General features: G+C 37.5%; 1 protein-coding gene across 8 annotated transcripts in view; it reads left to right on the top strand.

Annotated features, from left to right (window-relative positions):
- Positions 1 to 17,005, top strand: part of ANKRD26 (ankyrin repeat domain containing 26) — a 105,508-nt gene that overhangs the window by 48,754 nt on the left and 39,749 nt on the right. For 5 of the 8 annotated variants that reach the window (XM_074404896.1, XM_074404895.1, XM_039478943.2 and 2 more), the window contains 7 exons: positions 1,115 to 1,299; positions 4,408 to 4,569; positions 7,077 to 7,110; positions 7,908 to 8,049; positions 12,969 to 13,182; positions 15,750 to 15,933; positions 16,488 to 16,625. In XM_074404896.1, the coding sequence (XP_074260997.1) occupies positions 1,115 to 1,299; positions 4,408 to 4,569; positions 7,077 to 7,110; positions 7,908 to 8,049; positions 12,969 to 13,182; positions 15,750 to 15,933; positions 16,488 to 16,625 (1,059 nt within the window). The remainder of the gene's footprint in view (positions 1 to 1,114; positions 1,300 to 4,407; positions 4,570 to 7,076; positions 7,111 to 7,907; positions 8,050 to 12,968; positions 13,183 to 15,749; positions 15,934 to 16,487; positions 16,626 to 17,005) is intronic. The other 3 variants (XM_039478944.2, XM_039478942.2, XM_074404897.1) reach the window with 2 other exon arrangements.

Here is a 17,005-nt window from a genome sequence, read left to right as displayed (position 1 = left end):
AAAGTATGATAAGTTTGGGGATGTAAACCATATAAGTAGCATAAATCCTTGGCCAGAAATTTAGTATTTAACGCCAAAATAGAAAGCTGAGTTCTGTACATTGAGTCCTAAAGATAAACAGTAATCTGCAGATCCTCTTCTTTAGCAGTAGAAGTAGATGAGGCCTCACACACTATGCATTAAATTACCTCCCTGTTATGGCATTAAATTACTTTGCCAGTGTCACACTTCTAATTCATCTGATTAAATCTGATGAATTTATCTGGTAATTTATCTGATTCAGCATTATAGAATTACAGCATCTCTTTTGGTGCCATAAAATGCTAGATAATGCCACTTTAGGAGCTTTGAATGGATCATTTAATCTTTCTTGTTTTACTCTCATTATCAGTAGATAATGGGGCTAATGTAGATAATTAACACTTACACTGTATATTCTCTAGCTATAAAATTGTATGGTTATTGAATGTGAAATTTGGAAAGTATCTCATTTCCCAGAATTCCACACAAGCAACTCAGCAGTTTCACTCTGTTTTTTATGTTGTGGCAAACTTTAGTTTCTGTATTTCACTGAGCACCTTCACTTTGTTGATATCCCAGGATCCAAATGAAAATTATAAAAGACACTGGGGAAAACAACAGCTTAGGGCAGAAAGGGGAAAGATTGCTTTCTTTTCCTGGAGCAGTGTTACATCCTCTAAATCTGGCTGTGTAGTATAAAATCAAGGTGGTAAAGCCAGAAGATGCATCTTGTATCTTTGTCTTTTTTCTCTGTTTCTACCAGTAAAATGGGGTGAAAATTCATAGCAGATAGTGAAGATTGGTTGGGAATAAAAGCACAAAATTAAGAAGAGCCCTTGAAATTTTGGAAAATTCTGTTTCACTTAGAAATGAAGCAGAATTTATAAAAATTTCATGGATAAAATTATGATAATTATAGCTGATAATTGTATAACATTTATATATACAATGGTCCTATTAAAGTAAGCAGAAAATATTTTTATTGGCTAAAGTCACCACAGTTAAACTGAGTCAAATGATAAACTCAATGAAAACAAATTCTCTTTATTTAAGAAAGTAATAGCAGTTTCTTAGTATCAAACTTTCATTAAAGGTTGAAGAAGAAAGGAAGAAATACAGAAATAATGAAATGGAAGTATCAGCAAACATATATGATAGTGCTACTGATGATGAAGATGATGAAGATGTTGATGATGATGACAGATTAATTCAAGAAAGAAGGAGTGGAAAAACTGATCATCAACAATTTCCTAGGAAGGAAAATAAAGAGTATGTTAGGTAAGCCAATAGCATATTTAATAGCAGAGAATTGTTGCTGTACTATAAAACTGATTCTAATTTGGACTAATATTCACGATTAATAAATTTTATGCTTTTACCATGCAAGGGATATGCAACCATGCCTTGTAATTAGAAAAATGCAAATTAGGCCGGGCGCGGTGGCTCACGCCTGTAATCCCAGCACTTTGGGAGGCCAAGGCGGGTGGATCACGAGGTCAAGAGATCGAGACCATCCTGGTCAACATGGTGAAACCCCGTCTCTACTAAAACTACAAAAAATTAGCTGGGCATGGTGGCATGTGCCTGTAATCCCAGCTACTCAGGAGGCTGAGGCAGGAGAATTGCCTGAACCCAGGAGGTGGAGGTTGCGGTGAGCCGAGATCGTGCCATTGCACTCCAGCCTGGGTTAACAAGAGCGAAACTCCGTCTAAAAAAAAAAAAAAAAAAAAAGAAAAATGCAAATTAACAAACAATGAAATACTTGTTTTTCTAATTTTATTTAAAAAATAATACCCAGGCCGGGCGTGGTGGCTCAAGCCTGTAATCCCAGCACTTTGGGAGGCCGAGGCGGGTGGATCACGAGGTCGAGAGATCGAGACCATCCTGGTCAACATGGTGAAACCCCGTCTCTACTAAAAATACAAAAAAACTAGCTGGGCGTGGTGGCGCGTGCCTGTAATCCCAGCTACTCAGTAGGCTGAGGCAGGAGAATTGTCTGAGCCCAGGAGGCGGAGGTTGCGGTGAGCCGAGATCGCGCCATTGCACTCCAGCCTGGGTAACAAGAGCGAAACTCCGTCTCAAAAAAAAAAAAAAAAAAAAAAAAAAAAATACCCAGTGATGGCAAATGTGAGAAAAAAGGCATTCTCATACACTGTTGGTAAATGAAATTGGTAAATCCTTTTTGAAGGATTATTTAGTATATATCAGAATTTCAGATATTCCCTATCTTTAACCTAACAGCTTCACTTCTGGAACTAGATTCTACAGGAAAATACGGTTTACATAAAAACACAAACACACACAAATTAAGGACATTTATTATATATTATGGATAATATACAGTAAGCCTATATATAATATGTATATAACATGTTAAAAATAAATAATATATGTATGTTAAGAATATTTATATAAACATGTTACATATATACATATGTATCTGAAGGATATTTATTATAGTATCCCTAATGTTGGACTCTCAAATTAATCTGAATATTGCCAAGGGATTGCACAGAGGGATCTGTAGTCCTTGTAAACATTTCAGTAAACATTCAGCTAATGCTCAGCTCTTAACATAACATAGTGGGAAATTTCAGTCTCTGTAAATTATGTAGGTGTATGATAGTGATATCCTTGTGCATGTTTTTACCCTATAAAAAAGTAGTTATGCTTGGGCACAGTGGCTTATACCTGTAATCCCAGCACTTTGTGAGGCTGAGGCAGGTGGATCACTTGAGGTCAGAGTTCCAGATGCTTAGGCAGGAGAATCACCTGAACCCTGGAGGTGGAGGTTGAAGTAAGCTGAGATTGTGCCACTGCACTCCAAGCTGGGTGACAGGGTGACACTTCATCTTAAAAAAAAAAAAATTATAATTTTTCTGCTGGTAAATCCAACTATTTATATTAGGATTAGATACTAGGCTAAAGTCTATAACAGTTACCAATTCTTTTCTTTTTTTTTGAAATGGAGTTTCGCTCTTGTTGCCCAGGCTGGAATGCAGTGGCGCAATCTCAGCTCACTGCAACCTTTATCTCCCAGGCTCAAGTGAATCTCCTGCCTCAGCCTCCCAAGCAGCTGGCATTACAGGCCTGCGCTACTACACCAGGCTAGTTTTTTTGTATTTTTAGTAGTGACAGGATTTCACCATCTTGGCTAGGCTGGTCTTGAACTCTTGACCTTGAGATCCACCTGCCTTGGCCTCCCAAAGTGCCAGGATTACAGGCATGAGCCACCTTGCCAGCTCATTATTTTATTTTCAAACAAAATCACAACTAATCAGAATATAGCTATTTTGGAACTACATATAATGGCATATAGGCTATTCTAAAAGTAAGTTTTTTCCCCTACCCAGGATATTTTCCTGATTTCTTCTTTATTGTTACATGTTCCTCATGCTATTTTAAAAACTTCATTTAAAGCCGGGCGCGGTGGCTCAAGCCTGTAATCCCAGCACTTTGGGAGGCCGAGGCGGGTGGATCACGAGGTCGAGAGATCGAGACCATCCTGGTCAACATGGTGAAACCCCGTCTCTACTAAAAATACAAAACATTAGCTGGGCATGGTGGCGCGTGCCTGTAATCCCAGCTACTCAGGAGGCTGAGGCAGGAGAATTGCCTGAACCCAGGAGGCGGAGGTTGCGGTGAGCCGAGATGGCACCATTGCACTCCAGCCTGGGTAACAAGAGCGAAACTCCGTCTCAAAAAAAAAAAAAAAAAAAAAAAAAACTTCATTTAAAAAAAAAAAAACACTTTGTTTAAATGAAACATTGTGATATTTAAAAACAAAACCAAAGATTAGCCTAAATCTAATTGCTACTTCTATGTATGAAGGTCATTGCTTGTAGGCAGTGAGCTCCAGCCTTTTACTGTAGCATTCAAGTTTAGTGTAGCATTCATCTCTCTCTAGTTTCTTTCTCTTTTCTTTTTAAGTTCCTGGGAAACATCTAGACATCATATGCCTAATCGATGCTCACCTTCTATTCTCTAAGTAGAATGGTTTTCTCCCACTTTTTTGTCTTGTGAACTCTTCGATTATTTTGCCTTTTCTGTTTTAATGCTGTCCTTGTGCTTAGATATAACTTTTCATATATCAACTCTTACATATCACATTTCATCATAATGGTATTATAAAACTGTGGTTTTTGAAGTGAGGAATATACATTTCTTCTTATGTTGCTGATAATTCATGTTTTTTGAATTGATGAGTGAATTGAGGTAGGGCAAATATTGGAAGTTTATAAACATTATTTTTTTATTATTTCTCAGAATTATTAGAAAACATTGGATTTTTAATGGATTTTTAATTTTAATTTTTTTCCCTTAACTCTTTCTGCATTTTGTTTCTTTTTTCTTACATTACTGTCATTTCCCATGAATTTTTTAAAGTAGTGGTCCTGCCTTGCAAATGAAGGAAGTAAAGAAAGGAAAACCTACCTCAAAAGAATCTGTGAATTCACTGGTGTTTGAGAAGGCCAGCTTACTAACTGGTGGCCTGCTACAAGTGGATGATGACAGCAGTTTAAGTGAAATAGATGAGGATGAAGGAAGGTAAAATCTACAATTTCTTTATTTCTTTGTGGAGGAAAAACAAAACACAAGCAAAATAAAATATGTTTCTATGGAGGAAGGTTAGCAGTCATTTTTTTCCTGAAAATAGAATAATGTAGTCTCCCTAAGTCAGAGAATACTCTTACTATATCCAGACTGCTGAATGATTAAGATGAGGATGAGTGACTTTGATAAGGAGCAGTTTCAATAAATGGTCACCATGGAGCCCTGACTGTCGTGGATGAGCATAGACAGCCTTTGAGAGAACTTGGATGGAAAGGCAATAGGTAAACGGGTGGTAACTGAAGAAGAATGTGGGATTCAAGGGAGTCTTCTTCTGTTTTTATTTTAAAATGGAAGCTTTTAAGTATATTTATATGCTTTTGGGAGTAAGCTAGTAGCAAAGAAAATGCTTATGAAATTTAGTTTTGTTTGCATGTCTAAGCATCGGAAAGCTTGATCCAGTATCTTTTAAAGATTTATAATAAACTAATTGTCCTTAGAACTTCTGTTTATGTAGTTTTTCACTAAGAGGTTGTTCATTTAGAACTGTTTCAGAAATGGAATATTCTAATATAATTGAATGTGTTGATGATATAAAAGTTAAACTCTCATGTGAATTTTTAAAAATTATCTAATAAACATACAAACATGTAGGTTATACTGAATTGAATTTAAACATTTCTTGATGATTGAGGATATCAGAGTACTTTTGACAGTAGCATCATGAACAGCTATGATTTTCTAAGACTAAAAGATCAGGTGTATTAACTTAATAGTTGTTTAGATTCTGGGGAGAAGGGGAGGATTTTGTTTATGTACTGTAGAAAATTAAACTATTGACAACCTATCACAGACTATTACTTTTAGATTATAAAGTTCTAAAATATTTAAAACCGTGATGCCTTATGCCAGTAGTGTCATTGACATGTATTGTATGCTAATAAAGATTTTTTTTTTTTTGAGTTAGAGTCTTGCTCTGTTTTCCAGGCTAGAATGCAGTGATATGATCTCAGCTCACTGCAACCTCCATCTCCCAGGTTCAAGCAATTCTCATGCCTTAGCCTCCCGAGTAGCTGGGACTACAGGTGCATGCCACCATACCCGGCTATTTTTTGTATTTGTAGTAGAGACAGGGTTTTGCCATGTTGGCCAGGCTGGTCTTGAACTCCTGACCTCCAGTGATCTGCCCACCTCAGCCTCCCAAAGTGCTAGGATTACAGGCGTGAGCCACCACACCCAGCTTCATAAGGATTTTTGAATGCATGAATCAAGTTGAGTAGATGAATGAATGAACGTTGATGAATTTCTTTAGAAAAAATAAATGTTTAGCTTATTTAAAATAGGTTTCCAACTTGGCTAGATATAAGGTCTTTTAATTTTTTAAATTTTAATTTTTTTTTTGAGATAGAGTTTTGCTTTTGTTGCCCAGGTTGGAGTGCAATGGTGTGATCTCTGCTCACTGCAACCTCCACTTCCTGGGTTCAAGCGATTCTTCTGCTGCAGCCTCCCGAATAGCTGGGGTTACAGGCATGTGCCACCACTCCCGGTTAATTTTGTATTTTTAGTAGAGGTGGGTTTTCTCCATGTTGGTCAGGCTTGTCTCAAACTCCTGACCTCAGGTGATCTGCCCATCTCAGCCTCCCAAAGTGCTGGGATTACAGGTGTGAGCCACCGCCCCCAGCAGGCCTTTTTATTTTAAAAAAATATTAGCAATATTCAGAAATTACTATTTATAATTATAGCCGGAAATAGAATGATAATATAGATTCATCTGCTGTCATATCACTTAAAAATACTTGAAACTAAACATTACTTTGACAGCACAGCAAAATACGTTTTGGAGCTAGAATTGTTGGGTTTGAATTTTGGGTCTGCTACTGACCAGCTATATGTGGTTGAGCAAGTTACTTGTCTTTTCTGTGCCTAGTTTCTTCCTTTATAAAATACTTAATATGTTATCAACCTCACATGATTGTTATGAGATTAAAATGAGTTTAACATATGTACAGTGCTTAGAATAATGCATAGTACCTGCATTGTGAGTCCTAAAAAAATCTAACTAATACTGTCATTCAAAAAGGGTTCTCCTCATGTAAGGATGTTAAGTAATATGTTCCAAATAGGTTTTAATGCCAGTGAAAGCTTGTTTTTATTGAAAAGGACAGTAGCAAAGAAACTTGGTATGTTTCTGTTGACTAATGCAAGTAACGCTATGTTTTCCTTTTGCTTTGACTGTCAGAAAGCTTGATCTAAATTTGTTATGATATTATTAGTGTATTTTTCTTGTTCCTTACTGTTACTCTTTCTGTTTATAGTTTAATACCTCTTGTAGAAAGTTATTATGTTTTACATTACCTGTAAAAAAGATTCCTGTAAACTTTATGACTAGGGTAAATAAATTATAAATGTAGAGATTTTATTTAAAAAAACAATAGTTTTAGATATTCCTTGTATTTTACATATTTACCATTTGCCTGAAAGGTTTTTTTTTTTTTTCTCTTTAGGCCCACTAAGAAAACATCTAATGAAAAGAACAAGGTACTGTAAAAAATAAATTATCAAAATAATTGTTTAATAAAACACGTTATAAAAGATAAAATGGTCAGGGCACAGTGCTCACACCTAGAATCCCAGCACTTTGGAAGCTAAAGCAGGAGGATTGCTGTCCAGGAGTTTGAGACCAGTTTAGGCAACATGGTGGGAGCCCTGTATCTACAAAAATTAAGAAAAAATTAACCAGGCATGATGAGTACACCTATAGTCCCAGCTACTTCGGAGGCTGAGGTGAGAGGATTGGTTGAGCCCAGATGTTTGAAGCTGCAGTGAGCTGTGATCATGCCACTGTACTCCAGCCTGGGTGATAGAGCAAGACCCAATCTCACACACACACACACACACACACACACACACACACACACACACAAAAGAAATCTTTTGTTGTACAGACATTTACTTTAAAAAATGACTAAGAAGCACTAGCCATTGATAAAAATATCCTTTTTTTTTTGAGATGGATTCCCAGGCTGAAGTACAGGTGCCCATCACCACTGGCTAATTTTTTTGTATTTTTAGTAGAGACAGGGTTTCACATATTGGTCAGGCTGGTCTCAAACTTCTGACCTCAGGTGATCCGCCTGCCTTGGCCTCCCAAAATGTTGGGATTACAGGCGTGAGCCACTGTGCCCGGCTTAAAGATATCTATCCTTTTAACAAAAATTAGTTCTTTTAAGAAATACCTGTGTTTTTTGCTCAAATAGAAAGATGGATAATTACCACTTCTGTATATGCTATAAATATTTTGGGGACATTTTGAAATAGTGTTATTTATTTCATAGGTCAAAAACCAAATACAGTCTATGGATGATGTTGATGATTTAACTCAGTCATCTGAAACAGCCTCAGAGGATTGTGAACTGCCCCACTCTAATTACAAGAATTTTATGTTGCTCATTGAACAACTTGGAATGGAGTGTAAAGGTGGGACCATTGCAGAAATTAAGGGCCTTTTTATGTATCCCGTTGTAATGTATGTACACTTCGCATGCATTATGTTATGCTTAGCATAATGTATGTAATGTAATAAAGTGTAATCTATGCACACTTAGCATACATTATGCTATGCTTAGCACACTTAGCATGGCACCCTTTATCTTAGAGCGCTGATGTGTTTTAGGAATGTTGATCTAACAAATATGCTTTATGTTAAAATAGGATGAGAACAATTGAATATTGTACACTCTTAGCCAAAGACTTAGGAAAATTCCTCTGTACTTTTCTCAGTGTGAATGGCACTCCCAGACTATTTGTTGACTCTGCTTCTCTCCTGTATCTTTACCCAAGGTCAGGCTACCATTGTCTCCCCACTGGAATACTACAATAAGCTTATAACTGTTTTCCCTGCTACTCTACCTCCTGAAACTCTGTCTACTCTGTAACCGTAATCATAAATTTCCAAAAATTCAGACCTGATTATAATAAAACCCAGCTATCACTTTTCATTGCTGTAAGGTTAAAGATCCGAATCATCTGGCTTTACCCTGAATTATTTCATACCCTTTTTTCTCTGTGTTCCAGCCACTTTCTTAGAAGTTTGTTCTTGTAAGCAATAGCTTTTGTTATGTATAATTGATACATGATAAACTACACATATGTAAAATGTTCAGTTTGCTGTTTTGACATATGTGTACACATGGGAAACCGTCACCATAAGCAAGAGAGTTAACATTGCCATCATCCATAAAAGTTCCCTCATCCCTCTTTATGTTTACTTATTAAGAAAATGCTAAATTGTGTTCTAAGTATTTGTATGTACTATTTTCCATTTCCATCAACAGTATATGACAGGCCCATTTGCTCTGTATTCTCGCAAACACCTAGTTTGCTGTTTTTAAAATTTTTAAATTTTTAGCCGTTCTATTCTGATAGATGTATATTGTGGATATCATTATGGTTTCAATATATGTTACCTTAATGACTAATAATGTTGAGCATCTTTCCATGTGCTTATTTGCCATCTGTAAATCTTCCTTGGTGAATTGTCTTTTCAAATCTTTTGCTGTTTAAAAAATGAGGTTGTTGGGGCTGGGCGAGATGGGTCACACCTGTAATCCCAAAACTTTGAGACGCCGAGGTGGGTGGCTCACCAGAGGTCAGGAGTTCGAGACCAGCCTGACCAACACGGAGAAACCCCATCTCTACTAAAGATACAAAATTAGCTGGGCGTGGTGGCACATGCCTGGAAATCCCAGCTACTCGGGTGGCTGAGGCAGGAGAATCACTTGAACCCAGGAGGTGGAGGTTGCAGTGAGCCAAGGTCATGCCATTGTACTCCACCCTGGGCAGCAAGAACGAAACTCTGTCTCAAAAAAAAAAAAAAAAAAAAAAAAAAAAAATTAGGTTGTTGGGCTGGCATGGTGGCTCACACCTGTAATCCCAGCACTTTGGGAGGCTGAGGTGGGCAGATCATGAGGTCAAAAGATTGAAACTATCCTGGCCAACATGATGAAACCCCATCTGTAATAAAAAATACAAAAATTAGCTGGACATGGTGGTATACACCTATAGTTCCAGTTACTAGGGAGGCTGGGGCAGGAGAATCACTTGGACTTCCCACCAGGAGGCGGAGTTTGCAGTGAGCCAAGATTGCGCCACTGCGCTCCAGCCTGGTGACAGAGCAAGACTTTGTCCCCTCTACCCCCACAAAAAAGTAGGTTATTTTCTTACTGGTTGCATTTTAAGAGTTCCTTTAAAAATTTTTTTATTATTTTTTCTAGTGGAAAAGTTTTTAATTAACAATAATCCTGCCTTGGATGAACCTCATTGGTGGCCCGACATGGTGGCTCACATCTGTAATCCCAGCACTTTGGGAGGCCGAGGTGGGCGGATGACTTGAGGTCAGGATTTTGAGACCAGCCTGGCCAACGTGATGAAACCCCGTCTCTACTAAAATTACAAAAATTAGCTGGGCATAGTGGCAGATGCCTGTAATCCTAGCTACATGGGAGACTGAGACAAGAGAATCACTTGAACCTGGGAGGCAGAGGTCTCAGTGAGCAGAGGTTGTAGTGAACCGAGCTGGAGCCACTTTACTCCAGTCTGGGTGATAGAGTGAGACTCTGTCCTAAAACAAACAACCTCATTGGCTTCGATGCTGCCACTGTGCAAAGCTGAAGAATTCTTTATATAACATATTCTTGATGTTATTCTCTTTTTAGGTATGTTTTTTGGCAGGGATTTGTTCCCCCAGTTTGTGGCTTCACTTTTCATTCTCTTTTTTAAATTTAGATTTTTAATTTTTTGTGTTGACTTTTCATTTTCTTAATGGTTATCTTTTGAAGAGCTGAAGTTTTTGCTTTTGATGAAGTCCAATTTATCTGTTCAATTATGAATTTTGCTTTTTGTATCATATTTAAGAAGTCTTTGCTTAACACAGGGTCACAAAGATTTTCTTCTATGCTTTTTCCCAGAAGTTTTATAGTGTTAGGTCTTTTTATTTTTATTTTTTTGAGACACAATCTCATCATCTGTCACCCAGGCTGGAGGGCACTGTCACTACAACCTCTGCCTCCTGGGTTCAAGTGATTCTTGTGTCTCAGCCTCTTAAGTAGCTGGGATTGCAGGCATGCACCATCACACCCAGCTAATTTTTTTAAAAAATATTTTTTAATAAAGGTTAGGTATCATCATGTTGGCCAGGTTGGTCTCAAACTCCTGACCTCAGTGATCCACCCACCTCAGCCTCCCAAAGTGCTGTGATTACAGGTGTGAGCCACTGCGCCCGGCTAGGTTTAGGTCTAATATTTAGATCTGTGATCCATTTTGAGTTCATATTTTTGTGTGGATTGAAGTATGGATTCAAGTTCATTTTTTTGGAATATCCAGTTGTTCCAACATCATATGTCAAAAAGGCTAGTCTTTTTTCACTGCATTTGCCATTGTGCCTTTGGCAAAAATAAGTTGGCTCCATACATGTGGGTCTACTTCTGGACTCTATTATGTTTCATTGATCTACAGATGCTCCTGAGTTATCTCAGGTTTTTTTGTTTGTTTTTTTTTTTTTTTTTGGCTTATTAGCTATGACTCTTAGTTTTGCTGTCTTAGTGGTTGCTTTAGGATTTATAGTATATAAGTTGAACTTACCACAGTCCACCTTCAAGTAGTATTATAACATCATATATGGTATAATTTTGTTATAGTTCTGACGTATTATATAATTATAATAGTATGCTTTCATTTTTTTCTGTCCCAGCCATATCCTTTCTGAATCTGTGGGATTATAATTTTTATGAAGTTGAGAAAGTTTTGGCCAATTTTTCTTCACATTTTTTTTTTCTGTCTTTCTTCCTCCATTTTTGGGGGTTTACATATTAGCTGCTTGGATTTTTTTCCATAGTTCACTGATGTCTCAAAGTTATGAATCTTATCTTTTGTGATGGTTAATCTGTGTTTATTTTCATCTAATTTAGTTTTCATCTTTGACATTATAATTTGCATCTCTACAGGTGCAATTTGGTTTTTAAAAACTATCTTCCATGCCTCTACTTATCATCTTGAGCTTTATTGTGGGGTACAGTTGAGTTACGTATAAACAGCTTGACTTTTTCCAATCTTGCTTTTATGATTTGGGCTAATTCCCCACTCCTGAGGCAATATCTTTCTGATTATTCACTGTCCTGAGAAGTATGAGTTTTTCCAGCTTGACCATGGGAACGAACACTTTTCCTGGTGCTGTGGGAACACCAGGCAGGATTTCCTCTCCTTTTTTTAGGTGGGGTTTCTTTGATTTCAGGTAGTTTCCTACCATGCATTCACTGTTCATTACTCTGCTCAGTACCCAAGAGGGGATCTCCGTAGATCTCCAGGGTTCTGCCTCCGTACCTGTTGCTCCTCTCCAGTGTCCTGTGGTCTCTGTCTACTTTACGTTTGCTGGACTCTCAGCTTCATCACTTCCACTCAAGGAGTCTGCTGGACTCTATGTAAGTTTTTCCTCCCTGCATCATGGCCTGGAAACTGAAGGCCAGGCTCTGGGCTTTCATAAGACTTACTTTGTTTGTTTCTTTTTTTGAGACAGTCTTGCTCTGTCGCACAGGCTGGAGTGCAGTGGCGCAAACTCGGCTCACTGCAACCTCTGCCTCCGGGGTTCAAGCAATTCTCCTGCCTCACCCTCCTGAGTAGCTGGCATTACATGTGTCTGCCACCACACCTGTCTAATTTTTGTGTTTTTATTAGAGACAGGGTTTCATTATGTTGGCCAGGCTGGTCTCAAACTCCTGACTTCAGGTGATCCACCTGCCTTGGCTTCCCAAAGTGCTGGGATTACAGGTGTGAGCCACTGTGCCTGGCCACTTCCTTTGTTTCTTGTCTGTCAGGGATCATTGTGTTCATTGCCTGAGTCCACTGTCTTGAAACTCAGTGTTTCATGTATTTTGTCTGTTTTGTTTTTGGCCGTTTCAGAAAAGAAGGAAAGTCAGTTCTTGAAGCAGACTGCAGTAGAGCCTCAGCACATGCCATAGACTGGCTGGAGTGCTTTTCTTCCCCCTTTGCTTAACTGCTGCCTTCTCATGCCTCATTTCTCAGTGTAGCCACCTCTCCCTCAGGGAAATCTTTCCTGGGCCCAGAGGTCAAATTCTCTTTTGTGGTCATTAGAACTCTGTTTTTGTACAGCATCTATCCGAATTTATGATTGTCACTTTTTTTGTCTTTGTTTCTTCACTGTACTTGAAGTTAAACAAGAGCAGAGGTCTTGTCTGTTTTATCTGCAGAGCTTAGTTTAATGTCTTCCACGTTGTAGGCCCTCAGTATGTATATATTTGGTCAGTGAATGTTATAGTGTACAGTTCGTTGTATGCGAAAAGTACTCATATATTTATTTCTATCTTGTTTTCTCTCTGTTACAGATTCTGTTACCCTATTGAAAATCCATGATGCAGCTCTTTCATGTGAAAGATTATTAGAACTTAAAAAAAATCACTGTGAACTACTTAGAGTAAAAACTAAAAAAATGGAAGATAAGGTTAATGTACTACAGAAGGAGCTATCTGAAACAAAAGAAATAAAATCACAGTTAGAGCATCAAAAAGTTGAATGGGAACGAGAACTGTGCTCTTTAAGGTACAATAGCCTAATTTTAAAGAAATGTTTATTTACTTTGTACTAAAGATATATAGGAGTATTCTTGTAATTGCTGACTTACCTTTTGGGGCTTAGCAGGGAAGAAGACTTCTTAGTCTTGTGAAGTGTGAAATTCTTGGAAATAATATAACGAGTTCTTAACTATGTACTTCTACTAAATATATATTATTTTAAATCATTTTAATGGGTATGTAGAAGTCTACCATATGGAAATCTCATTTATTTAATAGAATGAGTTTTGGGTTCAAAATTTTTTGTATTATAGTTAATGGTGGAAGGAATACTTTTTTATAAATCTTTTTCTATTTTTCTAATGATTTACTTTGGATAAATTCTTCAATATAGAATTATTTGTTTAAAGTATAGGAATTTTTTTTTTTAAAAGGCCTTTGATCCAAATTTTTAAATTGTTCTCAAGAAAGTTTATGTTAATTTACATTTCAATCAATAGAGAATGAAATGGCTATTTTTTTCCAACCCAGAAGACTAAGAAAATTTTTATAGCTTTACTCTTAAGATGCATGAATTAAAAAATAGAAAGGAGGCCGGGCGCAGTGGCTCAAGCCTGTAATCCCAGCACTTTGGGAGGCCAAGGCGGGTGGATCACGAGGTCGAGAGATCGAGACCATCCTGGTCGACATGGTGAAACCCCGTCTCTACTAAAAATACAAAAAATCAGCTGGGCATGGTGGCGTGTGCCTGTAATCCCAGCTACTCAGGAGGCTGAGGTAGGAGAATTGCCTGAACCCAGGAGGCGGAGGTTGCGGTGAGCCGAGATCGCGCCATTGCACTCCAGCCTGGGTAACAAGAGCGAAACTCCGTCTCAAAAAAAAAAAAAAAAAATAGAAAGGTTAAGTGATTACGAAAGTGATCTCTCTCTCTCATACACAGGTAAAACTAATTCAAAGTTCTGTGTTGAAAACACATATTATTCTTTATGGTTTACTTAAATATGAGATCCTGTTTTGTTCTAAAAGAGATTTTAAAATTGTTTTGCAACATGTAATAATCAAGAAGATAAGTTGAAAGTGTTACTAGAAAAAGAAACATAGAAAGTATGGGGTAACCAATATTAGGCTCTGTAGCCCAGTCTTTAATTATACTAATCTGTAGATATATGCTGTAAGAAAGACATCTGAGGGTGTTTTCTTAACTATAATAATTTTTTTTTTTTTTTTTTTTTTTTTTTTGAGATGGAGTTTCGCTCTTGTTACCCAGGCTGGAGTGCAATGGCGCGATCTCGGCTCACCGCAACCTCCGCCTCCTGGGCTCAGGCAATTCTCCTGCCTCAGCCTCCTAAGTAGCTGGGATTACAGGCATGCGCCACCACGCCCAGCTAGTTTTTGTATTTTTAGTAGAGACGGGGTTTCACCATGTTGACCAGGATGGTCTCGATCTCTCGACCTCGTGATCCACCCGCCTCGGCCTCCCAAAGTGCTGGGATTACAGGCTTGAGCCACCGCGCCCGGCTAACTATAATAATTTTTAGGGACACTTGCAATATTTCATAAAAACAAAAATTTATTTCTATTGAATATATAAATATTTTAATAAACAGTAACTTCTTGTTAGTTAACTGTAAGTTATCTTTCCTAATTGAGGAGTAAGTATGACTGTTTTAAGAAATGATAATTTGTTTTTTTTTTTGAGATAGAATCTCACTCTGTCGCCCAGGCTGGAGTGCAGTGGCGCGATCTCGGCTCACTGCAACCTCTGCCTCCTGGGCTCAAGTGATTCTCCTGCCTCAGCCTCCTGAGTAGCTGGGATTAGGGCACCTGCCACCACATCAGCTAATGTTTTGTATTTTTAGCAGAGATTTGGTTTCACTATATTGGCCAGGCTCGTCTGGAACTCCTGACCTCAAGTGGTCAGCCCACCTCCGCCTCCCAAAGTACTGGGATTATAGACATGAACCACCGGCACCCAGCCAAAAGGATAATAATTTTCAACTTGTATCTTTACTGAATGATTTCCAATATCCTTTTCCATAACATTTACCAGAGGTACTCGTAACAGAAACTTACCACTTAGCAGAATGTCTCTTCATCACTTCCTTTCAAGTATGTATGTTCTTGGAAAAGACCGAAGTGAGAAATTAAAAACCCGAGAACTAGAAAAGAAAAATATTCAGTAACATAGAAATTTTAGGCCGGGCGCGGTGGCTCAAGCCTGTAATCCCAGCACTTTGGGAGGCCGAGGCGGGTGGATCACAAGGTCGAGAGATCGAGACCAACCTGGTCAACATGGTGAAACCCCGTCTCTACTAAAAATACAAAAAATTAGCTGGGCATGGTGGCGCGTGCCTGTAATCCCAGCTACTCAGGAGGCTGAGGCAGGAGAATTGCCTGAACCCAGGAGGCGGAGGTTGCGGTGAGCCGAGATCGCGCCATTGCACTCCAGCCTGGGTGACAAGAGCAAAACTCCGTCTCAAAAAAAAAAAAAGAAATTTTATTAGGGTAATAAACCAACATATGAAGTGGCAGATCACACATGAACTTTTTATTTTCTAACAAAACAAATTTTAAGATAAGCATATTTAACTGCAGATTTAGCTTAAACCAAGAAGAAGAGAAGAGAAGAAATGCTGATATGTTGTATGAAAAAATTAGGGAACAGTTAAGAGGGAAAGAAGAACAATATAGGAAAGAAGTTGAAGTGAAACAACAACTTGAACTGACTCTCCAAACACTGGAGATGGAATTAAGGACTGTAAAAAGTAATTTGAATCAGGTAAATTAATTTTTGGTAAAAATTTTATATTCTAAACTTTATTTCATCAGTATTACTTGTAACATCCTTTTGATTTAAAATATATTATGTAGGTTTAAAACAAAAATATTATCTCATCTTAAACTGAACTATTACATTTATAACAAATTATTCATGATAAATCTTGGCACATAATAGAAGCTCATTCTGCTTTCTGAATGAAGGAATGAAGGGTACTTTGAGTTTAATCACTAAAATAAATGTTAATTTAGGCATTTTATGTTAAAATACAGGCTAAATAGCCCTAAAATTATGATGAAACTAGTAAAATGTTTTGTGAGGACATTTTATTTTGCAATTCTATATTTGTCTGCATTTAAGAACTGTTTTTGCTCTTTGAATTTAGCTGTCATTTATATGATTGAAATTTGAGTAATTCTTGAGTAATAAATGTTCTTATGTTTTAATATACTATTTCCTTTTTATAAGTTTTTTTTTTTTTAATTCTGCTCTTGATTAACCTTTTAGACTTTAAAAAAAAATGCTAATAGGCCAAAAACTTAATGTATCTCTAGGTCGTACAAGAGCGAAATGACACTCAGAGGCAACTTTCTCGAGAACAGAATGCCAGAGTGTTACAAGATGGAATTCTGACCAATCACCTTTCCAAACAAAAGGAGATTGAAATGACTCAAAAGAAAATGAATTCTGAGGTATTTCTTGTAGTCATTTTCAAATATGTGTGTATATGTATTTGTATGTGTATATGTTTTAAAAACCAACTGTCTGCAGCAGTCAAGTAATGACATTCAGAATGGCCTCATCCGAAGGAGAAACTTTTAATAGTATCTTCCATAGGAATTGATGCTCTTTCCACATTCTCAAAACCTTTGCTACTAACAATAGATGCTCAAGTTTTTGGAAGTGATTTCATCACCTTGTTATACTAATGGAGAGGTTAGTTTATTACTTCTACCCATAGGAAGGGAGGAAAAGTACAGCTAGTTCAGTGACCATATTGTGGCTGTGATTCTTCTCACTTTTGAGAAGATAATAGTTTGCTGCAAGTAGTATCTTACTTCAGTAATAAGAG

The sequence above is a fragment of the Saimiri boliviensis genome, chromosome 8, assembly GCF_048565385.1.
Source record: "Saimiri boliviensis isolate mSaiBol1 chromosome 8, mSaiBol1.pri, whole genome shotgun sequence".
In the NCBI taxonomy this organism is placed as follows: Eukaryota; Metazoa; Chordata; class Mammalia; order Primates; family Cebidae; genus Saimiri; species Saimiri boliviensis.
The sequence above is the reverse complement of the archived record's forward strand: the minus strand, read 5'-3'. Positions and strand labels throughout refer to the sequence as shown.